This window comes from Heteronotia binoei, chromosome 3 (genome assembly GCF_032191835.1).
Source record: "Heteronotia binoei isolate CCM8104 ecotype False Entrance Well chromosome 3, APGP_CSIRO_Hbin_v1, whole genome shotgun sequence".
NCBI lineage: Eukaryota > Metazoa > Chordata > Lepidosauria > Squamata > Gekkonidae > Heteronotia > Heteronotia binoei.
In genome coordinates, this window is record NC_083225.1 from 160,532,783 (window position 1) to 160,558,908 (window position 26,126).

The 26,126-nt window shown below is 41.1% G+C and overlaps 1 protein-coding gene across 1 annotated transcript in view; it reads left to right on the top strand.

Moving 5' to 3' along the window:
• The window catches only part of FLT1 (fms related receptor tyrosine kinase 1), a 151,445-nt gene that overhangs the window by 24,086 nt on the left and 101,233 nt on the right, over nucleotides 1–26,126 (top strand). Inside the window, exons 5-10 of the mRNA XM_060234740.1 lie at nucleotides 4,287–4,440; nucleotides 4,524–4,660; nucleotides 7,022–7,196; nucleotides 7,730–7,847; nucleotides 16,006–16,175; nucleotides 16,347–16,503. Coding sequence (XP_060090723.1) covers nucleotides 4,287–4,440; nucleotides 4,524–4,660; nucleotides 7,022–7,196; nucleotides 7,730–7,847; nucleotides 16,006–16,175; nucleotides 16,347–16,503 — 911 coding nt within the window. The remainder of the gene's footprint in view (nucleotides 1–4,286; nucleotides 4,441–4,523; nucleotides 4,661–7,021; nucleotides 7,197–7,729; nucleotides 7,848–16,005; nucleotides 16,176–16,346; nucleotides 16,504–26,126) is intronic.

Below are 26,126 nucleotides of genomic sequence, written 5' to 3' on the forward strand. Positions count from 1 at the left end.
ACTTTAGCCTTAAAGATTTTTAGCGCGGCTGGGATAAACTGATTGCCTCTGCTGTAAAAGAAGCGCTGGATAGCTGCAACACTAACATTGACTGACTTAATTATACAGTTACAATGATTAGTCCAAAGTGTGTTATATTGAAAATGAATTCCTAGGTATTTGTAGTATTTTACTTGTTCTATCTCTTTGCCGCCTATTGACCATTTAGTTGGTTTCCAAGATTTGGAAAAAACAACAATTTTAGATTTGTCATAGTTCAATAGCTTATTGTTGTTAAGGAAGGTGATACAGCGAACAAGCAAACGCTTTAATTCAATTCTGGAACAAGATAGTAAGACTGTATCGTACGCATATAACAGTAAGGGAACATGTCTGGCACCAAGTTTTGGACTATAATGGTCAGTATCGGACAAAAAGGGAGCAAGATCATTAAGAAAGAGGTTAAACAAAAAGGGGGCCAACACACAACCTTGTTTAACTCCCTTTCTTTATAGGATTTTTGACGTAAGATTGCCTGATAAAGAGCATTTGACTTGACAAAAGTTGAAAGTATATAATTTTTGAATGAGCATAAGAAGTCTTTTATCAATACTTGTTTGTTCCAGTTTATCCCACAACAGGTCTCTGTCAATTGAAAATAGATATTATAGCATTGGAAAAAGTCCAGAAAAAGGTAACTAGAATGATTAAAAGGTTGGAACACTTTCCCTATGAAGAAAGGTTAAAAAGCTTGGGGCTCTTTAGCTTGGAGAAACATTAACTGAGGGTGACATGATAGAGGCTTACAAGTTTATGCATGAGATAGAGAAGGTAAAGAAATAAGTACTTTTCTCCCTTTCTCACAATACCAGAACTTGTGGGCACTCAATGAAATTGCTGAGCAGTCAGGCTAGAATTGATAAAAGGAAGTACTTCTTCACCCAAAGGGTAATTAACACCTGGAATTCACTGCCATAGGAGGTGGTGGCAGGTACAAACAAAGATGGCTTCAAGAGACGATAGGATAAACATATGGAGCAGATGTCCATCAGTAGCTATTAGCTCTGTCAATCAGGGCTATTATTTCTGTCTGGGACAGTGATGCTCTGTATTCTTGGTGCTTGGGTCTTCTAGTGTCCTGGCCCTACTAGTGGACCTCCTGATGGCACCTGGGATATTTTTGGCCACTTTGTTACAGAGTGTTGGACTGGATGGGTCACTGTCCTTATCCAACATGGTTTCTCTTATGTTCTTATCAGCCATTATGGTTCCCAAACCTACCTAAGCAAATGTTAGGATATTTTGAGGGTGATGCTGGGGGAGGATCTGATGTCACTTCCAGTGTTGCTCTAGAAATTTCCCCTGATCTCTTTGCTCAGAGACTAGGGGAAATTCCTACAGCATCACTGGTGAGGCCACTGTTTTTCTCCCACTCCTCAATTTCTTGATGGCATGAGATTGGGACTGGAATTGGGGAATTCCCTGCAGGGCCCATGCAGTTCGGAAACCTATCTGCATCACAATTTCAGTATGTATAGTAAAATGTTATCAGTAGCAGAAGAAATGAGTGATGAGCTTGGATTTGAGCTCTCCAATGTACTTAATGTTCCTTAAAAGCAGCTGCAAATGGGCCTGATTTGGATGGATTTAGCCTCTTCACCATTTGTTCTTCCTTGGCACCTGTAAAGAAAGCAGGGCTGTAGGAGTTTATTTTTTGAACAGAATATGTGGAAGCCAAACCTGCTACCTCCTTCCTCACTTTACTGCCTTGTGTTTTATTTCTTTCATCAATGTTTTCTGTCAGCCAAGCTCACTTCAGATGTCACAGTCTGGCTGGAAGATAAATGCTTTAATTACAATATCTGAGAATTCTATCTGAGTTGGTTGCAGGAAGGGGAAACTTACAGCTAGAAATGCATTTCCTGTTGAAATCAAAAGACAAAATAAAAAAATTATAAAGAAAAACAGCATATGAAAAAATAAAGAATTTTAAAAAGTAAAAAGTAAAATTGCAGTGCAATCCTAAACAGAGTGAAACCCTTCTAAATCCATTGGGCTTAAAAAGGTGTGATTCTGTTTAGAACTGCACTGTTAATAAACTATAAGGAAAATGCCTGTCCTTACTAACTGGGCTTTAATTTGCATAATTCTTGTACATAGTGACTGTTGAATAGAATCATAAAGTTAGAAGAGTTCTCCAGGGTCATCTACTCCAACCCCACCCCCTACACAATGCAGGGAATCCACAAATATCTCTCCCCCCCACACACACACCTCCAGTGACCCCTATTACATTCCCAGAAGGTGGCAAAAAGCCTCTAGGATCCAAATTTGCACCATTGCCAGTTTGGTGTAATGGTTAAGTGTATGGACTCTTATCTGGGAGAACTGGGTTTGATTTCCCACTCCTCCACTTGCAGCTGCTGGAATGGCCTTGGGTCAGCCATAGCTATTGCAGGAGTTGTCCTTGAAAGGGCAGCTGCTGTGAGAGCCCTCTCAGCTGCATCCACCTCACAGGGTGTCTGTTGTGGGGGGAGAAGATATAGGAGATTGTAAGCCACTATGAGCCTCTGATTCAGAGAGAAGGGTGGGGTATAAATTTGCAGTCTTCTTCAAACTGGCCCGGAGAAAAATTGCAACCAATGGATTAACCTATAGAATAACCTATGGATTTGGAAGCTTGAAATATAAACCAACTGTCTTGGATATATGATTATATTGTTTTAAAAAAGGCACCCTTGAGGAATTCATGGCATTCTAGGGCTATATACATGTTTGGAGAAGAACATAGGTTCTAGAGTGGTCTGACTAGGGTTTTGGGGGGTTTTTTTGCATTGTGCACATGTTCTGGGCAGTGGTGTAAATACCTTTCTGATTTGTTTTATTCTGACCATCTCAAGAGCAACAGCAGCAGCTATACATTCTGTTATGACAAATAAATCTAACATTTTCTGCAGTTATGCTATTTGGCTTTTTTGCACTATTTTTAAATGCCCATTTTTATTTTCCCCCTATGTTTTCTTCTCTTTTTGTTTTTGTTTAAGTGCTTACCCAAAGTTTTTAAAAATAGATTGAAACTTAACTTTGATCAAATTTGTAATTAAAGTAGAATGGAAGAAGGTACTTTTTGTACTCACATTTTGGTGGAAACTTCCTAACAGATGGAACCTCTGCTGTAGAAGGTTATGCATGCCACTTACTGTCAGTTTCTGTATATACAATGATAAATTGGTTAAGGGAACAAAATGGGAAATGTTTATATTGGGCAGCAGTAGACACAATAGAATGCCTAGAATTCAGGACACTTTAGAATGTTAGCCAGCATGCCATAAAACAACAGACAGTATTTATACGTATAGGACACGTTCCTCCCATTATTTCAATGGTTATTATGGCTTCTTAGCAGATGCTGTAAAGATAAGGAAGTATATTCTACTGTGTCACTTTGGTGTTTGGTGTGATTATTGTTGATTCTATTTAAACATCTTTTTCTGACTGAGGAAACTGCATGGAATGAAGGGAGGTGACTTCCTTTGCATATCCAAGCTTCAATACATGATCACTGACAATGCTATATTTTATTGAGAAAGTGCCTATGCAGAAAAAAAAATCCCAGAAATTCAGAAGCTCCTACCATCTCAGCACACATTTCTGAGTTCTGTAAGGCTAGTTCCCAAATCAGCAGAATAGTGGAAAGCTGAAATGGGAGTAGATACTGAAAAACTGCTTGCCACAAAATTCAGCATTATAGTTCTTCTACAGATACAGTATCTCTCTGGTTAGATATGATGCTAGCTAACCTGTTCCCTTGTCCCCCTAGAGAGGTAACAGTCATGCCAATTCTCCTCCATTCAGTCCATAACAGGTAGAAAAGTAAATGTTGTCATTATCATGTTCCTCTGTCAGTGATAACAATTATATTATCTGTTATTAAAGACAAATGAAAAAATCTACACGTTTGTGGAAAGAATCATTGTCTCATATACAGAACATGCAGCCAATTATTCTCTTTCTTGCATCTAGTTGTTCCTTCCCTCTTTCTCTTCTTCCCACCTGCTCTCAGTTCCACTGTAATACACCATAATACACTACCTTTCACTCTTCGGAAGTTGTTTTCCCCCCTGATGTTTGCAGATGCTTAGACATCCCTTTTAATGTTGTATGTTTCTGACTGTTCAGCTTCAACATTCTTAAATACTTAATAATGTATATAATTTGATATTTTTAATGTTCTAGGAGTCAGCTAATAAATGAGCCATTAATTGGTTTTGAGGGAGCAACAAATAACACATAATTTTCCTTTTTAGATTCCAGGTGAAGTTCCCAAAGGGAAGATTATCTGGGATAGTACTAAAGGTTTTATAGTACCAAATGCTACATTTGAATTCATAGGCCTCTTCAGTTGTGAGGCAATTATTGGTGGACACAAATACAATACTATGTACCTAACATACAGACAAAGTAAGTATCCTTCCATTCGTACATTTAAGTTATTTTACTGTTTAAACATATGACTGATGTTTCTGTTTTGGTGCACTGTGTAGAAAACATCATCTTTAATGTCAAATTAAATGCCTCAAGACCAGTCAAGTTGCTAAAAGGAGACAACCTTGTTCTTAACTGTACTGTCACTGCATCCTGGAACACAAGAGTGCTTATAACATGGAATTATCCTGGTGAGGTGGGTGCTCTTTCTCTTTGCTAAGAACACTTCTTTAATGGCAAGCATGTAGAGATGCCAGTCTCCAGGTGCGATCTGGGAATCCCCTGGAATTACACTCATCTCCAGACTACAGAGATCAGTTCCCCTGGAGAAAATGGGTGCTTTCGAGAGTAGACTCTGTGGCATTGTATCCCACTGAGGTCTCTCTCCTCAAATCTTCAAGCGTTTCCCAGCCTGGATCTGGCATCCAGGGGGAACCTGGCAACCCTACAAGCATGTCCAATAGGCATCTGGGCTAGATGGGTCTCTCATATTTCACATTCCAGTGTTCCTCATCTGTTGTATTTTATCTCTAGTCTGTTGCTTCATTCAGTGAACAAGCTTTTGCACAATGGACTTGTAAATTTCATAACCATTAGCAAAAAAACTGTCAAGCATGGAAACTTCTTATATGGAAATTAGCTGAATTTGGTCATGATCTGTTATTTGTTGCCCAATGTCAGCTAAAACAATCATTCTCTGCATCTGTGTTTCATAGAAGGAACTGGCTGACCACTTGTGAGAAACAGGATGCTGGAACAGACGGATCTTTGGAATGATTCAGCAGAGCTCTGCTTATGTTCTGAATTCTCTTTTGCAACAAAATTATTAAGACCATCTACCTTGAAGAGGCTGTGGAGCTTCCAACTCAAACACATTTAGAGAAGACACTACAGTTTATCTGCCAAGATCTCAGCTGTTATATGAACAACTTATCTTAACAGCAAGCACTGACTTGGATGTACTGGAGTGTTTTCACAGATGGAAGGATATCTGCCCACAGAGTGCTTTCTCACCTATCCACTGCTGCGGCAGCCTCCAATGCCCTCCCCCAAGGAGGCAAGAAATCAATGCATCATTAGAAGAAATCATTTTGTCTGCAGAAACACTCCAGTGGATCCAATGCAGTAGGTTGAATATTTTCCCCCTCTCACAATATCTGGGGTATCCTCACAAATAGCTGCCATTTATGAAATATTTGTCATGAATCTATTAGATGTTTCTGAATTCTGTAATTGCTTAAAGTCCTATGGAATCCGAGATTCATTTATGTGCTGGAAGATTCATGTTATGGGTGTTTATAATATAGGGTTGCCAAGTTCCCTGTAGCCTCGTGTTCAGCACTTGCGAGTAATGTCATCGCATCAGCGATGTTGCATGCCAGCCGCTCCAGGAGCTTCTGTGAAAACTCTATGGTTTTCCTGGACTCCCTAGCAATTTGGGAGGAAAACTCTATGGTACCATAGAGTTTTCCTCCCAAATTGCTAGAGCATCCAGGAAAACCATAGTGTTTTCCCGGAATCTCCTAGAGCGGCTGGCACACGATGTCGCCGGTGCAATGACATCACTTGTGCAGTGGTTGGTAAACTGTCAGATATAAGGTCATTTCTCAAATAAATCGGTAGGCCATTACTTTCTGATGTTCTGTCCATTATAATGTAATGTATCCCATTTAGGATCAGTTGTTTATGTCCATCACTTTTTTCATATGGTGACACACATGCCCAAATGTATTTAGTATGGTGACCCATCCAGAGCTATCCCAAGGTTTTTGGGTTCCCTAGGCAAACCATGACTTTGGCACCCATCTATTCCAGCATTCTGTTTTCTACAGTGCCAAACCAGATATTTGAAAGAAACAAATATAATATAGAGTACAGTTGTCCCCATTATGAACCCCAGTCTCCTTCTCTTCTGCCAACTGGACCAGAGATGGAGTTTGAGGAGGCACACTTAGGGGGTCCCTGGGTTGAGGAGATGCATGAAGCTGGAATCTGGCTGCAAAGAGGCTGGCAGCCAGAGGTTCAATGCAGACAGTTTTTACAACAGGTAGAGGTCAGTGAAGCAATGCAGGGGGCTGGACAAGAAGTTGGGCTGCTGAAGTAGCAGCAGCAAGATAGAGCCCATATGCACCTTTTTCTATCCTCTGGCTTTTTCCATGGCATGCTGATAAGCTTCTATGTACTCTCCAGCCTCTCTGTTCAGCTAATACCATGAAGCTACTGGTTGCCTGACAACTTTTTACCCTCCCTCCCCCTTATTGTCACAAAGAAGGAGGGGGAAATGAGAATGTGTGAAGTTGGTGAGGAGGAAAGAAAGAGAAGGATGGAAAGGGCAGGAGTTGCCATTAAGGCCTGGGATCCCACTTTCAGAGGCTTTGCGACTCATTTTTGGGTCCCAACCCACAGGTTGGGAAACACTGGTTTATGTGGTCTGCTAGGCAGCAGTGAATTAGTCTTCTTTTATATCTGTACAACAGTCACCCCACTAGAGTTGTCACTGAATAAACTACAAATACTAATACATTTTCTTCCCTGTAACCATTTTTTTCTTGTCTAGAGAAGCAAAAGAGGCACCATAACTTCAAGCATTAACCAACGGAATTATGGAGCCAATGTATTCTACAGTATTCTTGTTGCTGATAAAGTTCGTGATGTTGATAAAGGACTCTATACTTGCAATGTAAAGAGTGGCGAATCTCTCAGATCGGTTAATGCAACTGTCCACATTTATGGTAAGAAATACTGTGGAATGTGCCATGGAAGAAGGTTTAGAGTCTTGTTTAACTGCATCTGTTTTCTTTTTTCCCCTGTCATCTATAATATTGAATGGATTTACCTTTTCAGTACTCTGTTAGATGGACCTGATGGCTGGGCCTACTTTGAGCTGCTGCATCTGAACAGCTCGATACATTGTACAAATTGCCTTATTGAGTGATTTAAAGTGACTTCCATACACTGGCTGTGACTCTGCCAACCAAATTACTACCTTCATTAATCCCATGTGAAAATTGATGGCCATCCAGAAATGCTGTCCATATTGTGGTCCATTCCTTTCTCATAGCCCTAATTCTACACTGAGCTCTTTTTAGTGAGTAGTTCTGATGCTAATAGAACATAGCCATTTAAGAAGCCTTTGTGTAAGACAGGGATTTTATTAATATTGTATATTATATCATAATATCTCATTACCTATTTCCTTATCTGCATTCCTTCTTGATCAAATTACTTTCTCCAACACACCATTTTCTTTCTTTCTTTTTAAAAGATAAAGCATTCATCAGTTTGAAACACCGAAGAAAAAATGTTCTGGAAGTTGTATCTGGCAAGAAATCATATCGAATTTCTATGAAAGTGAAAGCATTTCCTACACCAGAGGTTATATGGTAGGGATTACAGTTATTTCTACATAGACAAGAAACTACTTATTTGGAAATATATTTTTCAAGATTAACTATTTTAACCTCCAAGTAAACAGTTAAGTAAAGATGTTATGAAATGGATTTGGCAGTCAAGGGAATAGAAATGGTAATCATACTGCATGTCTCAGCACTTCAGGATATACAAAATGGTATTTATTTCTGTGTGTCATTGAAGACATGCTGCTGAGCCAGTGCAGTGTACTGCTTAGATTGTTGGGCTGGGACTGAAGAGATTGGATTCACATCCTCAGTCTGCCAGGAAGTACTGGGTGGCCTTGGACCAGATACTTTTACTTAGTTTCCTCTTTCTGCTTGAAGGAAGATAGATAGATACTGCAGGTTCAGTCATAAACACTAGTAAATCATTAAGTAGGAAATGTTAAGCTATTTAGTACTAAGTCCTGACATCAGCTCATGAATCTCTGGCTGATTTAGGGCAATTCCCCCTGAACTTACATTTACACAAATGGTTCTTATGTTTAAAAGCTCTTGAGGTGTAAAGTGAAAAAGGAAATTTCCAAGGAAAAGAAGGATTGCATCAATTTGTTGAAACAGTTCACTTGTGCTTCATTGTAAGGATTTTTTTAACTAGAAAGGCATTTGATCACATTTTATCACCTCCAGTATTTCATAACTGAAAGTAGGGATACTTGAATTAAGATACCCTGCTGCAAACTGCTTACTGCTCTCTGCCTGATATATGTGGGGGTTGCCAACATTGTAACTATTTTGTTGCCTTTGCCTTTAATTGTGGAAATAAAAGTCACTATTATTGCTGTAGAGCTCACTACCGCTCTTTAAAATAGGGACATGGCCCAAGCTGTTGACACAGGTGCCCCTAAGAGCCCTTTCTCCCTGGACACAACCCGATAGTCTCTCTTGTTTACTGGGAACTGATGGTGATGAAAAGGAGAGTCAATGGCTAGAGCACTGCTGGTGGAAAACTCAGACTGATTGAACATGGCATAGAGCTAGTATTAGAACCTATTCCATGGCAGCAGGGCCAGCCCTTCCACTAGGCAAACTAGGCAATTGCCTAGGGCACTGGCTTTATGGGGGTGCTGAATAGGGTGCCCACGTGTGACTTAGTGACATTATCAGTGCGGGGGGGGGGGCACCAGAAGTTAGCCTTGCCTAGGGTGCCAGACAGTCTAGGACTGGCCCTGCATGGCAATGATGATGGTGAAAAGGTCAGTCTTTATCCACCATCATTGGGTCCAGGGCTTTTTATGTAGCAGGAACTCCTTTGCATATTAGGCCACACACCCTTGATGTAGCCAATCCTCTAAGAGCTTAAAGTAGACCCTGTAATAAGAACTCTGTAAACTCTTGGAGGATTGGCTACATAAGAGGGGTGTGGCTTAATATGCAAAGGAGTTCCTGCTACAAAAAAATCCCCTGATTGGGTCTGCAAATAATTGTCCAGCTGAGCTGTTCCATGCAGTTCATAGCCCAAGAGAACTGGATTCTGACTACACGATGGCCGGTTATGATCAGTTTGCTGCTTACTTTGCGGACAAAATTGCCCAGATCTGCTCTGGGTTAAATGCTGGCATGAATGCATACTCAGATGATGTACTTATAGTGCCTCCGAGATCCTTGGAGAGGTGAGACCTACCACCTGGGTTCTCAACCTTTGTCCTTTTGGGCTAATAAAATCTGACAGAGGGGGACTGGCCACATAGGTAAAGGGAATGGTAAATACCTCTTTGGGGATGGGTATTGTGCTGCCCTTGTTCAAAGAGGCAATAATCAGACCTATTTTGAAAAAAAAAAAACCCTCCTTGATTCCTACTTTCGTTCCTGGACAAAGGGCTTGAGCAGGTGGTCGCTTCTTGGTTACAGGAGCTCTTGGGAAAGACTGATTTTCTGAACCCATTTCAATCTGACTTCAGGTCAGAGTTTGGAACAGAAACTGCTTTGGTTGCACTGGTTGATTACTGTACTGAGAATAAAACGGGGAATGTGATCCTGCTAGTTCTGCTGGATCTCTCAGCATCCTTCGATACTATCAACCATAGTATCCTACTGAGCCACTTCTTGGTGATGGCCAGGGCTTTTTTGTAGCAGGAACTCCTTTGCATATTAGGCCATACACACCTGATGCAGCCAATCCTCCAAGAGCTTACAGTAGGCCCTGTAAGAACAGCCTAATATGCAAAGGAGTTCCTGCCACAAAAAAAGCCCTAGTGCTAGGACTTGGAATGATTTTATAATGGTGGTTTGAATCCTATCAGAAGGTGGTGCTGGGGGATTCCTGCCCCATGACTATTGACCTGTGGGGTTCCACAGGGTTTGATCTTATCCCCCATGCTTTTTAATAACAATGTGAAGCCATTGGGAGAGGTCATCAAGAGGCTTGGGCTGCAGGGTCGTCAATATGGAGATGATACCCAGCTCTGCCTTTCTTTCATACTTAATTCTATGGATGCTGTTGATGTTCTGCAATGGTGCTTTGAGTCATTAATGGGCTGGATGAGGGTAAACAAGCTGAAATTTAATCCTGGCAAGACAGAGATTCTCTGGCTTAGTAGAAAGGGAGACCAAGGACTTCAGCTCTTTCCTATTTTGGTTGGGGTTATACTCCTCTTGAAAGGTCAAGTTCATAGATTGGGAGTGCTGCTGGACACAGTAGTCACCTTGGAAAACCAGGTAGATTGGGATTCTTTTGCTCAGCTTCTTCTGGTTTGTCAGCTATGTTCATTCATGGGTCAGTCAGATTTTGCCATAGTGATCCATGCCTTAGTAACATCTACATGGTGCTGTCCTTGAAGAGTATTCAGCAATTGCAGCTAGTACAGAATGCTATGATTAGACTGCTGTTTGGGGCTAACTATCAGGAGCATGTGACCCCGCTGTTACCACAATTGCACTGGCTACCAATCTATTCCTGAGCCCATGAGTAGAAGGTATTTTCTTGGCCAGGAATTAAGATTACAGGGAAAGGCCCTCTTGATTATCCCATAAATCACAGATGTTTGTTTGGTGGGAGAGCCAGTTTGGTGTAGTGGTTAAGTGTGCGGACTCTTATCTGGGAGAACCGGGTTTGATTCCCCACTCCTCCACTTGCACCTGCTGAAATGGCCTTGGGTCAGCCATAGCTCTGGCAGAGGTTGTCCTTGAAAGGGCAGCTGCTGTGAGAGCCCTCTCCAGCCCCACCCACCTCACAGGGTGTCTGTTGTGGGAGAGGAAAGTAAAGGAGATTGTGAGCCGCTCTGAGACTCTTCGGAGTGGAGGGCGGGATATAAATCCAATATCTTCTTCTTCTACATGAGAGAGGGCCTTTTCTGTGGCAGCCCCACAGTTATGGAACATGGAAGTGTGCTTTGCCCCTTCACTTTCAGTTTTTAGGAGGCAACTGAAGACTGCTTTATGTAGGACTGCAGTTAATTAAAGTAGTCTTAAATTGTGATTTTTGGGAAGGAAGACAACATGGTCTAGGCCAGATTCATTAGATCATTCGATCTGGGAAGCTAAGCAGGGTTGGTACTTGGAAGGGAGACCAGCAAGGAAGACTCTGCACAGCAAGACCATGGGAAACCATCTCTGCTTCTTATTTGCCTTGAAAACCCCTTGCTGGGGTTTCTGTAAGTAGGCTATGCACACAAACTGTGATTTTTAAATTTTGGTTTTATGCTTTTATGTACTTTATTAATACTGTAATCTGCCTTGAGCTCTGTAGGAAGAAACGTGGCTACTAGATATTTTAAATAAATAAGTAAAGACACAGACACAGGTGTTGGGTGAAAAGCTGAAAACTCTAGTTGTGGGAATTAATTTACTCTACAATGACCTGATAGACACTAGCTTCTGAAACAAGATGTATTAGTAAACTGTTTCTATTTCCTTTTTTACTAACACAATGGAAAGAAAACCAGTGTACACCCTATATTTTTAAAGGAATTTTCCAAAGACAAAATAAGGACAGAATAAGGTCATAAGGCTGCCAGCCTTCAGGTGGGGCCTGGAAATCTTCTGCTTTTGCAACTGATCTCCAGAGATTATGTCCCCTGGAGAAAATGGCTGCTTTGAAGAGTGGACTCTGTGGCATTGTACCATGCTGAGATCCCTCCCCTCCCAAACCCCATCCTCTCTTGGATCCATCCCCAAAGTCTCCAGGTATTTTCCAACACAGATTTGGCAACCCTAAATAAGGACCACAGGTATAGAAAAAAGGAAAGAAAGAAAAGAAATTGTTCCTGGAACAGTAGGGGTATACCGTAATACAGAAAGTAGTTTGTAAGGCACTTATCCTAATACCTGTGGCTGTCATTTTAGTTGCAAGGTAATTTGTCTTCAGAATAAAAGGTGACCACTGGAATGTGGATATATTACCATGGAGAACAAGAACTGAGCTACAGTGAAGACTTCCCACTTGACAGTAGGGTTGCCAGCAGGGCCGGATCTTGGGGGGGGCAGAGGGGGATGCTTGCCACGGGTACAAACAGAGGGGGTGTGTGTGCCAAATTTGGCATGGTCCATTCTATTCTATGGACCTGCAAGATAGAATGGGCCCATAAGGGGGCATCATTTTTTAATTTTGTCCCCCCCTCATAAAAACATGTAGATCTTGTCCTGGTTGCCAGTCCCATGCTATAGGCGAGGGATTCCCTGTCCAGGCTGTACCCCTGCTGATCAGCTGGCCAGTGGGAGGACTTACCAGGAGCAGGAGGGAGGCCCAGGCTATGTCACCAGCAATGTGGCAATATCACTTATGATGTGGCAACATAACTTCCAACGTGTACTGGAAGTGACATCATCATGTCTGGGCAACATTCTGGTATTTAAGGGAAAACTCTATGGTAGAAATTTTTTCTCAAATACCAGAGCATCACCAGGACATCCCAATGTGATGACATCACTTCTGGTACATGCTGGAAACAATGTCACTGGCAATGTAGTCTGATCCTGCTTCTGGTAAGTTCCTCATCCCTGTTGGTTGCAAGGAGGGACCTGGCAACCCATCAAGAGAATTCAAATTCTTTGGGTCTTTTGTTTTGAGAAAAGACTCATGAATGTGTCCAAGGAGCAGCACTTCACAGACTGCTGAGGTTTTCCTTCTGTCTTACTTCCCTCCCTCTCCTGTAAAGGAATTGATTCACACCTTTCTCAATCTGTTTTACTGATTATCTCAGTAGTATGAATTATCCTGGAATGCCTGGAGTAGATCAGATAGAGTGGAGCAGAGTATAGTATCCTGCTTCCATGACAGGAAAATATTCTTACTTCCCCCAGATGGATCTAAAGCTATAAGGTCATGCACTACAGATACTGACTGCTCAGTGTAAATAGTGTAGTTTCCCTCATGCAGCCCAGCCCCTTCTGGCACATGTCCATTGTGGTTTTTCACACAAGTTTTAGGTAAAGTTCCACCCTTCCTAATCTTACTGGTTTGCCTGGTTCTCCCTGGCTATGGTTCCTCTTACATAGCTGATTAAAACTTACTGGAGAGCTACATTTAGATATGGGTTCAGTCTGTGAACAAGTATCCCTGTGGAAATCTGCAGCTTTGCCTTGATGGTGAAGTGATATGACAAAAATAGTCATGAAAAACAAAACAAAAATATTTAAACAAATAAGTTCTGGAGACTGGGGTTTTTTTTACATGTCTTCTAATTTCTATGCCCTAACCTGGATAGCCCAGGCTAGCCTGATCTCATCAGATCTCAGAAGCAAAGCAGGATTGGCCCTGGTTAATATTGGGAGGAAGACCACCAAAGAATACCAGGGTCTTGATGTGGAGCCAGGTAGTGGCAAACAACCTCTTGCCTTGAAAACCCCATGGGGTTGCCATGAGTCAGCTGTGACTTGATGGCAAAAAAAAAAATTATACTTGTTTTGTAGCTTGTTCCATTCAAACTTTGTTCTAGCAACAGACTGTTTCTAGTTTAGATTTTGTATGCTCTGCTTTTCAGGCTTTTTGCATTGCTTTTATATTAAACAAAGTTATCTATTTTCCTTGTTTTTGTCAGAAAGCAAGTAAACAATTAATTGTGGTTCAAGTTAATCCCTTTTAACAAAAAGGAATAACAAAAACTGATTAAGAAAGCAATTCATTACAAAGAAGTGCCATGTTATTTTGCAACACCTCTAGTCAATTTTTAATTTAGTTCCAGTCTTCTGTTTTGTTTTCAATGTCTCTCTTACATTAGCAATTTTAAATGGAACATAAACTGTACAAGTGACAGTGATGTTGTATTGCCAAACAGCATAGTCTTTGGCTATGTTGCTCTGTGCTGGTAATCACTTTTGAAGGCTCCAAGGCTTTTAAATGTAGCTTCATATACGGTATTATGGATTAGCAGTTGTTTCACATCTGTCTCATTGTGCACCCTGTAATAAGCAAGGCAGATACATTAATTTATTTCACTTTATGCACATCATGTGTGATTGTTGCGACTTGGCCCCATGGTGAAATAATATACATTTAACTGTATGTTATGTTTAACTGTGGAGATGCACTGTGTACACTTGCTCTATTTACAACAAGCATCAGCTCTTAAAATGAGGGTTGCCAACATGCCCAGAGGGAAAATGTCCTGTCCCTTTATTATTTCTAGAGGGTGGTATTTACTTTGATGCCATGACCAGCTTCAACTCCCTATTTTCTCACATTAAGCCTCTGTTAAAGGGACAGGACATTTTTCTTCATGCTTATTGACAATATTTTCTTATTTGTTTGTTTTGTTTATGCCCTGCTTGTCTCCCCAATGGGAACTAATAGCAATTTACATAATTCTCTCATCCATTTTATCTTCATGATAATCTTCTGAGGTAGGTTAGGCTGAGAGAATCTGACTGGCCGAAGGTCACTCAGCAAGTTTCCACGGCAGAGTAGGGATCTGAACCTGAATCTAACAACTACACAACTCTGGCTTTCCAAGACTAGATTTCTAGTTTGTATAATGAAGTGTATTAGGTGTTGGTATGGAAGGCAAAGTAAAAATAGATGGATTATTTCACTTTACACATGTAGATTAATTATGAGGCTTGGGGCAAATGAGGACTGATTTTAAAATGACACACACGAATGGAGTTGGAGGCAGGCAAAAGGCATGTCCAGAGGAACCTAATTCCTAACAGGAGCTACATATTGCTTTCTAGTAAAGCCTTGCCTGCTTGTTCAATGTCATCTAGTTGCTCTGAGACTGAAGCACTTTCTGAGAAAGAGGGTTAATTTAGACTGTAACTAAATTAAGCTAATTCAACAAAAACATAAATTTTAGGCAACAGAGGAAACCATCTCAAGCAGGTGAATTTGGAAAGAAGTTCTGTTTTAGTCAATGGGGCTAATGCCTAGGAAAACAATGGAAATACAGATTCCTCTGTTTCTGACTAGACAGTCTGAATTAGAGTTAACAAACAGATGAGACTATTTATAATAATATAAAATAGAATCAGACCCATTTCTATCAGTGGTATCCTATTCATAAGGTAGAGTTGCCATGGCCTGACTACATATTATAGGGGCCATATAGCTGCTGCCAATCCCCTTGTTTCCCTTCCCTGTGCATCTCTTGATGACATATGATAGAAGAAACATGTGACATGAAAGGGTACAACTGTGGCTCAGTGATAAGAGTACTTCCTTTACATGCAGAATGTCCAAAAGTCAGTCCCTGGCATCTCCAGTTAAAATGATTAGGTAGCAAGTGATTCAAAAGGACTCTACTGGAGCCCCGGGACAATAGCTGCCACTTGAGAGATAGCCTGACTCAGTTTAAGTCAGCTTCATGTGTTCAGTTATAGTCACCTTTTCCGTCCTCATTACAGTTCATTGGCTGCAATTCTGCACAATGCTGAGTAACACTGAACACATGGGTGTCCTGTCATATATTTCTTTCATGAAGATATTTTTGGAATGCAAGGGACATGGATCAGCAGGGGTTGTATGTCCCCTGCAATTTGTTGTTAGGCTGCAAGATGAATAATAGACATGATTAAAGGACAGTGATTGGTCAATTACTTAGTTATATCTTTATATAGAGCAATGATTGGTCAGTTATTTAATTATATCTTTATCCTGGGGGCATGATCAAGTGTCAAAATGGTACACGTGGTGTACAGGCAGAATAAACAGTAACACTGTAAACAATTGTAAATTGTGCTTGTCCTTTAACAGGTTGAAGGATGGGCTACCTGCTGCTGAGATGTGTGCCCGGTATAGAATTAAAAGTTATGCACTTACCATAAAACATGTTGCAGAAGAAGATGCAGGAAACTACACTATACTGTTGAGCACACAACAATGGAACTTACGTAAAAACTTAACAGTCACACTCAGAGTAAATGGTGAGTTGGTAGCATAATTCAAGTTAATGACAAGGAATAGATTCTTTGCTGGATTTACTTTGGTTCAGCAAATGCATCCATTCCTACCAGCTGATTCCTATTTATCTTCCAGGACAATCAGGAAGGCTTCTTCAATAATTTATATTTCTGTTGTATTCCATCTTTTGACAGTGAAACCTCAGATATATGAAAAAATGTCCTCGCTTCCTGGTCCTAATCTATATCAAGTTGGCAGCAAGCAAACCCTGACTTGCACCATTTATGGTATTCCCCAGCCTACAATTAAATGGACCTGGAATCCTTGCCACCAGAATCATTCCAGATCAAGGTAGGCCATTTTGGATGCTTCTTCCCCAGCGTTCCCCCTTTGCTGATGTCGTTATAAATCTCTTCCCTAAGCAGGGTTTTTTTCCGAGGAAGAATGCACAGGAACGCAATTCCAGCTGACTTGGCATCAGGGGGTGTGGCCTAATATGCAAACAAGTTCCTGCTGGGCTTTTTCTGCAAAAAAAGCCCTGTGTGAAACACTGGTGATGTTAGGGGGCATGACCTAATATCCAAACAAATTCCTGCTGGACTTTTTCTACAAACAAAGCTCTGTCTATAATTCTGCTTATGAAAATTGTGGCTGAGGCATCAATCAAGCTTCAAATTAATTATGCCTGCATTTGCAGCTTGAATGTATTGAGTTCTCCCAACACTGCAGTAAATGAAGAAGCAACAGGTATGGTATGGCATCTTCCTTCAGTACAGCATTATGTGCCTTTGGGGTAGTTTGGGGTTGACTTGGAGGGACCAGCTTTCTTCAACAGCTTCAGAGTTCTTGTGGTTTAATGTTGGGAAGACAGTTTCACCCCTTCCGTATCCCTATGCAAAGTGTTAGTGAGGTGAAAAAGAATCAGAATCTTGTGCCAGATTAGGCTCGGTTAATTTTATTTATTTCCCCAATTAACACAAAAGCCTGGAAGATGCACTTTCATGCCAGTTTTGTCTTCTCCAGAGATAAACCATTTATTAAAGAAGGAAATTGATCTTTGAGAATGCTGAGCAGAACCCCTTCTGTCTCAAGAAAATTTTTGTGGTCAAATGGGAACTGTCTCACCACCACCACCCCTTTTTTTCAGCCACAATGCTGCTGAGGATTGACCATTTTGAATGTAGAGGATGTGTATGTCTTGTCATGCTATTCACTGAGCCAAAGACAAGCTTCAATTTGGGTTTTGGGGCCAACAAGTCAGGAAAAGGCATATTCAAAGGTAATAAAAGAATAGTATTCAGCAGAAATACTTTAAAGAGTAGTCTATTTCCCAAGGTGCTTCCTTTTCATTCCATTCATGATATTGTCAGTATCCACCTAGACGCCAGTTCTCAAGAAAAAACAAACTGTCAGCTGTCTTCATGTGTGCTGACTCAGGCATACAAATGAAGACTGAAACAATGAATGCTTTGCATGACCTCTTCCTTGTATCCTTCTTTGGAAGCTCAGAGACAATAGCAAATCAATAGAAAATGATTTATTCCAAAAGAACTTTTTAGAACCACTGTAGTACATACCTTCAGTAGATATGTAAACAGCTTGCTATATATACTGGAAATACCACATGGAAGGACTTCATAATAGCAGCTGGCACTATTGTAAAGAGTTTTCCATGTGAAAGAATCAATCTTTGTGGTAAATCATTTGTGTAAGTTATAACAGCCACATGAAAAAGTTCACTTGGTTGCAATTGTACTGCTTGCCATAATGTACGAAGTAGCCCAGAACCAAAGCAGCTGTGGTTTAGTCAGAAATAGAAACCTTGAGCCTGTTTTGGCACTGTGTGAAAATGATCACTCTTTTTAACCCAACCAGGCATATCAAAACCATGAGAAGATAAAGTTGCTTAACATTACTCCCGGTACCAAAATACCTACCCTAAACCCCCAAACCTTACATTTCTAAAAAGTTAGAAGAAAAATGAAGTGAAAGCCTTGCAAATGTTTATCTTTACAGAGTTTAGAATGTGAATAATCCCACACTGAAGTCAATAAGTTTCTATATATAGTTTTTTGTTGTTCAGTCAAACAGTTGAGTCTGACTCTTTGCAACCCCATGAACCAAGTCATGCCAGGCCCTCCTGTCTTCCACCATCCTCCGAAGTCTGCTCAAATTCATATTAGTTACATCAGTAAAGCTGTCCAGCCATCTCATCTTTTGCTGTCCCCTTCTTCTTTTTTTGCCTTCTGTCTTTTCCAGCTTAACACCATTTTATGACCAAACAATTTTTGTATCGTAATAGGTGATTTTAACTACCCGCAGATTGATTGGGTCAATATGTGTTCAGGTTGAGAGAAAGAGATTGAGTTTCTAGATGTTCTCAATGACTGTGCTATGGAGCAGATGGTCACAGAACCTACCAGGGGTGGGGCGATCCTGGATTTGGTCCTAAGTAATGCCTAAGATTTGGCAAGAGATGTAAAAGTGATTGCACCGCTTGGAAACAGTGACCATAACGTTATTGATTTCACCATTTGTATAAATAGGGAGTTGCCCCAAAAGACCAGCACAACCACGTTTAACTTTAAAAGGGGTAAATTCTCTGAGATGAGGAGGCATGTGAAGAGGAAACTGAAAGGAAAGGTAAATACAGTCAAAACCCTTGGGGAAGCTTGGAGGCTATTTAAAACTACAGTCCTAGAAGCTCAGATAAAATATATACCACAAGTTAGGAAAGGCACAAACAGGTATAAGAAAAGGCCTGCATGGTTAACCAACAAAGTAATGGAAGCTGTAAAAGGTAAGAAGGACTCCTTTAAGCGGTGGAAAGCTAGTCCAAGTGAGATTAATAAAAGGGAACACAGGCTGTGGCAAATCAAATGCAAGACTGTGATCAGGCAGGCAAAAAGGGACCATGAGGAGCACATTGCAAAAAACAAAGACCAACAATAAAAATTTCTTCAACTATATTAGAAGCAGGAAACCAGCCAGGGAGGCAGTGGGGCCCTTGGATGACCAAGGGGTAAAAGGATTACTGAAGGAGGATAGGGAAATGGCTGAGAAGCTGAATGCATTTTTTGCCTCAGTCTTCACTGTGGAAGATGAGAAGGGCTCAGTACTGGGTCCCATGCTCTTTAACTTGTTCATTAATGATCTGGAGTTAGGAGTAAGCAGTGAAATGCCCAAGTTTGCAGATGACACTAAATTGTCCACGGTGGTGAGAATCAGAGAGGATTGTGAGGCACTCCAAAGGGATCTGGGGCCAAGAATCCCAGCTACAAATACAAGTTGATGGATTGTGAACTGGCAGAGACTGACCAAGAGAGAGATCTTGGGGTCGTGGTAGATAACTCATTGAAAATGTCAAGACAGTGTGCGATTGCAATAAAAAAGGCCAACGCCATGCTGGGAATTATTAGGAAGGGAACTGAAAACAAATCAGCCAGTATCATAATGCCCCTGTATAAATCGATGGTGCGGTCTCATTTGGAATACTGTGTGCAATTCTGGTCACCGCACCTCAAAAAGGATATTATAGCATTGGAGATAGTGCAGAAAAGGGCAACTAGAATGATTAAAGGTTTGGAACACTTTCCCTATGAAGAAAGATTAAAACGCTTGGGACTCTTTAGCTTGGAGAAACGTCGACTGCAGAGTGACATTATAGAAGTTTACAAGATTATGCATGGGATGGAGAAAGTAGAGAAAGAAGTCCCTTTCTCACAGTACAAGAACTCGTGGGCATTCAATGAAATTGCTGAGCAGTCAGGTTAAAATGGATAAAAGGAAGTACTTCTTCACCCAAAGGGTGATTAACATGTGGAATTCACTGCCACAGGAGGTGGTGGCGGCTACAAGCACAGCCAGCTTTAAGAGGGGATTTGATAAAAATATGGAGCAGAGGTTCTTAGTAAACTAAAGAAATTTTCATCATTGATTACAAGCACTTTGTCACTTGTGAACATTGTTTATGTGGTACAGACAGGAGAAGAAAACCATTTTAAAAATTCAATATACATACCAGACAACACATTTTTGATCTGTAGAAAATGCGTACAGCTTAGAGCAAAAGTATCCATTTGCTTAAGTTAATTTAAAAAAAAACTCCGAACCTTATTGCAACTGTATTCACAAGTAATTTATAATACACAGTTCCTTGAACTAAGGATTAAATAACCTTCTTACTAGGTAGTTTCCTATTCCAGTATTCAATAAAGGGATTCTTGCCTCTTAAGGTCAGCATTAATTTTCCTATATAAGAATAGTTAATATGAAGTTAGCATACTCATTAACATGGTATTTCAATTTTGGGGGACATCCAAACCTGTTTTAAAAGAAACTGAGAATGTGTGTGTGTGTGTGTGTGTGTGTATCTTTCGAAAATGTTACCAATCTGTGTATGTGTGTTAAGTGCCATCAAATTGCTTCTGATTTATGGCAACCTATGAATTAAGTCAGAGTGCCTACCTTTATTACCTCTCTTTCAACAAAATCAATCAAAAGGTTCTCCTGAACAAACAGCACTGAAATGAATGTCAGTAGTGGACAGCAACAGAATTGGACAGGTGTGTCTGTCTGGGGAAAGATTTCAAGACATTTGGTAACACAGCTGAGGAGGTCCAGGTTGTCACTTGCCGAATCTGAGAAAGTGGGGGCTTCTGAAGCAGGGAGGAGAAGAAGAGGAGGACGAGGAGATTGGACCCTTCACTCAGAGTCTAAGAGTGGCTTACAATCTCCTTCCCTTCCCTTCCTCTCCCACCAACAGACACCCTGTGAGGTAGGTTGACCATAGAGTTTGGGAATAGTGTTGTCAGGTCCTACCTTCTTGCTGGCAGGGGGTGGGAGGGAGCTTTCTGGGTGGGGAGGTGATATTGCTGCATGTGACATTGCCAGCATGATGACACATGGAAGTTACATGGCGATGCTCTGATATTTTGGACAAAATATCTTACCATAGAGTTTTGTCCAAAATACCAGAATATTGCTGTATGATACTATGTGTGATGATGTCACTTCTATGTGGCATCATCACACTAGGGACATCACACTGGGTAGTGACTGTTGGGGGCAGGGCTTCTCTGCTGGCCAACTGGCTGGCAGCAAGCAGGAGCCTACAAAATTGGAGGATCTGCTGCACCCACCCAGGGGCTGGCTGGCAATCATAGTTGTGGAGATTCATAAGGAAGTAGGTGACCCTTCAGGTGTGCAGATCCCATACAGGATTTTAAAGGTCAACGCTAGTACCTCCAATTGTGCCAAGGGTGGGGGGAGGGGAATCCAGTATAGATGGGTAGGACTGGAGTAATATGGTCCTTATGACCTACTCTAGTTAACATTTCAAGGCAGCCCTACATATACTGTATTGCAGTAATCTAATCTAGATGTGACCAAGTGTGAGGTTTCCCACACCCTATTGCTGTACATTTATCCTCTGCCACCTTCCTCACTTGACCTGCTGGGCCCCCTTTGGCCTCAGAAGTGGGAAGGAGCTCAGCTCACACATGCTCCTTGGTCAGTTGTGGAGATTCCCTTTTATAGAGCCCTGCAGTGCAGCTTAACACACAGGCATGCCCAGGGCCAATCTCTTTCTCCCAGATTTGCTTCTAGAGTATGTAAGCAGTGAGGTATCACCCACCATTTTGTGGCTTCCTTCCCCTGAGCTGTTGTCCAGCCCAATCCATGTCATGTCAGAGAAGGTGCCAAGCTTCCGACACCAGAGTGAGGATTCAAAAGCTGTGAGGATTCAAACCTAGATCTCCTAGATCCTGACTGCTTCTTCATGCTGTCCAATGCCTCCCAGACTATGCTTGGAGGAGAATTGTTAGAAACCTCTTATTTAAAAGGAAAAACCAATATCAGATCATTTTAGCCACATGGAACATAGTTAGTTTATTCTTAAGATTTCTCACAGATCCAAGAACCATAAAAGCATCAGTTACAAAGTCATAAAATATTGAACTTTGAAATTAAAAGTAAAACAAGTATTTAATAAAGACAACAAAAACAATAAAACAAGCAACAGTCATTTAATGCCAAATAATCCTTTTTAAAAAAGATGATAATAAGGGTGTAGCGAGAGAGGGAGAGAGAGCGAGAGTGCAGGTCCACTGTTCCTTTCTTTTTTCTTTGGAAGTTCAATCTGATAAAACATGCTGCCTAATGACTGTAGCCTCAGGATAAATATAAGCTTCTATCATTTACCTATGACTAAATACTATTCAGGAGTAATATACTCTATTACTTAATTTTAATTTAATCAAGAAACCAGTTTATTCTTTAAATCCATGGACAGACATGTCAAAGTGACATGTAGTAAACTCTTAGCCTGGAAAACTTCCCCATCCCTAGTTATAAATATATCACACTATTGTATTTGGCAAGCTGTAAGCAAATGGAGGTAAGATCTCATTAAGGGAGCAAAATTGTGGAGTAGAGAGAAGACAGTGTGAAGCTAAGGGTGATAACAGTGGCCTTGTCCAGAATAGGCCATGGGAGTTTTCTTATCTTACTCAGGCAGGAGGTGCTGGGAGCTTCCTGTGCGAAATTAGGAGCATACGCTGCTTTCCTCTTGTTGTTTGGCTTCCTTCTCTATATAAGACGGTTCCCAGCACAGTGATTATCTTTGCATCTTCAAACATGGCACAATCAACTTCCTTAAGAGCTTGATGTATCCTTAAAAGTCAAGCTGGTTCCCCCCCCTCTTTCCCCCTGCCCCCCATTCAGATTCCTTCTCACTTTGAAGGTGCAGTTATGGAATGAAAACACAGACTAACAGGACTAACACATAGTAAGTTTGTCTATTGAGTCAGATCCCTCTTTAGAAAGGTGGGGGCTTTTAGGAGCTCTGAACAGAACTGTGATGCAATATGGATGACTGACAACTCTGACTGCTCCGTCTCCTTTTATCATTTTTTCCCTGGAAACTGGAATTAGATTTAATGCCTTCAAAAAAAGGATTGCTCATTTCTCTGACATTTGTTCCAATACTTCCCAAGTGTGCGTGCATGGACGTGTGAGAAGTGTTTGGAAACTTCAGCTGGTGTAAAATGCTGCAGCCAGAATGTTGACCAGAGTGAGTCATAGGGACTGAATCACTCCAGTCTTGGCCCATCCATACTGGGTCCCAGTTTGTTTCCAGGCACAATTCAAGGTGCTGGTCATGCCTTTTAAAGACCTATATGGTTTGGGACCAACATATTGGAAGGATAACCTACTCCCTTAGGAACCTGCCCAAGCATTATGGCCATCTTTAGAGGCCCTGTTTGGCTGCCCTCACCTTCTGAAATTATTTATTTATTATTTCAATTTATATTCCACATTTCCTGCAAGTGGGCTCAGGGTGGATCACAAAGTAGGTTCTTAGGCCATTCAGCTCATCACAATAGGCAAATACATTAATAAAATAATTAAAACAATTAGGTGGGTGGCATCCTGGGAGAGGGCCTTCTAGGTTATAGTGCCTAAAATTGTGGAACTCTTCTCTCCAATAGGGTTGCCAAGCCCAATTCAAGAAATATCTGGGGACTTTGGGGTGGAGCTGGGAGACACTGGGGGGGTGGAGCCAGGGGCAAGGTTGTGACAAGCATAATTGAACTCCAAAGGGAGTGCTGGCCATCACATTTAAAGGGGCCACACACCTTTTAAATACCTTCCCTTCATTGGAAATAATGAAGGATAGGGGCACCTTCTTTTGGGGCTCATAGAATTAGACTCCCTGGTCCAATCGTTTTGAAACTTGGAGGGTATTTTGAGGAGAGGTTCTGGATGCTATGCTGCACATTTGGTGCCTCTACCTCAAAAAAACAGCTTGTCAGAGTCCCAGATACCTGGGGATCTATTCTCTATTATCCCCTATGTGAATCAGTCTCCATAGGGAATAATGGAGCGCCTAACAGACATCCCCCCCTGCTTTCTGATGACCCTAAAGTGGGGGGAGGGCCTCCAAACAAGGGGATCCCTTGCCCCCACCTGGGGATTAGTGACCCTACTCCCCAAGGAAATTTACCTGTCCCCTATTTCCAGCAGTGGAATACTTTTCTGTTTGGTTTGGTGCTCATTCAGTGACACCCTCCTTCATTTCCAATGTTTTAGTTGTTTTTGTTTTTGTATGTATTTTCATTCTGGCTTTAATTGTTTTAATAATGTATTCTTTTTGGTTGGTTTTAATAGTATTTAAATATGATTTTATTCTTCATGTTTTAATTTGTTAGCTGCCCTTGTGAGGGTACAAAGGTGTGATAAATAAATAACTTTGTTGCCTTAATAAAATCTCTTAAATCCACCCCTCTTTTAAAACTTGAAACCTTCTGGGTAAGGGATGGGAATACTTCGAGTGCTAGTCTGTTAAATACTGGGTTCAGTGAAAGGAATGAGGACTCCCAGAGTAGTGATTACCATGTTTTACTAGTGATTCAGCATAACTGTATAACTGTTTACAAGCATGAAAACCCCCAGACCCAGACCTGGTTAAATACAGTGAAACTCCACCCCACTCTAGACCCCTAGGTGCATTCAAACTATACCTCAGTCCCCCATAAGTAGTCCTTGGCAGCCCAGCCAACTGGACTGCAGCTGCTTCAATCCTACCTCTCTATTGTCTACAGGGTTGAAGCTCACAGTTCTCAAGTAATCCAGCCTGGACATACCATAGTCAGAAAAGCATTACATGTAAACTAGTCTGTAATTTGATTAGTACTGCTATACTCTGTTTTTTTTAATGTTTCTAGTTTATCTTTTATGGTTGGAGTTCAGTTTAAGTACCCACTGGTTAAAAAGGTGAGATAGGAACACTAAAAAAATAAATAACTAAACTGCACAGTATTCAGCATGTGGGTTTATTTCTTTATCTATGCAATGACATTATATAGATTTTTTTTCTGTTAAAATTAAAGGGACTTTAAACAGTGCTTACTAAACGTGGTATGATGCCTTCTGTTTGCATTTCTGGCTGCTTTAGTTCATTGCTCTGATACCTTCAGTGTTCGATTTTAGTGACTGAGAGTGTTTTAGTGAGTATTATAATAGAAGTTGTGGATACTATTTTAATAGTAAAGGTTTGTTCAGATATAGTGTGCTTCTGACTGCCAGTTTGTTTGGGTACAGCAGTGAGGGAAGGTTATTATTTTCCTGCATGTGAGCTATGCTTACCAATTGCCTGCTTTGGGTGGGCATCATCCCACTGGATACACCCTTCCACCAGACCTTGCTTCTTGGCAGGTGGGAGAAAATGGGGTGTGTGGGGAGGAGGGGGGGTAGAAATGACATTGTACATTGTGAATCCCTGGATAGGATGGCAGCATAGGATGGTTATGCTCTGAACTCCCCCCAAAACTAGAGTTTTGCATGTTATTTCCGTGCCCCACCTCCTGAGCACCTGGGGATGCCAGACACCCCTGTTGTAAGCTTCCAGAGGCATCTGGTTGGGAAATGGGATGCTAGATAGATTTTTTGTCTAATTCAGCAGGAATTCTCATATGATATATACAGTTCTCCAAATAATCTCATATCCCTTCTTTGATACAAACTTATCCTGAATTTTCTAATGCAGTAGAGATGTTTTGAGATACATTTTATTTACTATTTATTTTTATATTTCAAATTCATATCCGATTTCTCCCAAAGTAAATGCAGCTCGAGACAGCTAACTACAATATAGAATAACAAAATTTAAATGTTAAATACTAGATAACAGCTATAGCCACGCCCGCCTCACGGCCTCACTGGATCTCTATATTTCAGTCTCTTTGGGGTATTTTACTTGTTTTGTTTGATGGGACCACAGCAGCTTTGTTTATTCTTCCCACAAATATATAGGCTCACACACACACAGCCCTCTTGGCTGATTTTGTCGAGCTTGCAGTCTCTGGAAGACTTCCCCGTCTCCGCCTCAAGCTCCTTCACAGGATTAGCTGTCCTCTCAGCCTCTCTGGCAGGCTCGAACTGACCCTCTCAGTCTCTGTCAGGTCCCAACACTG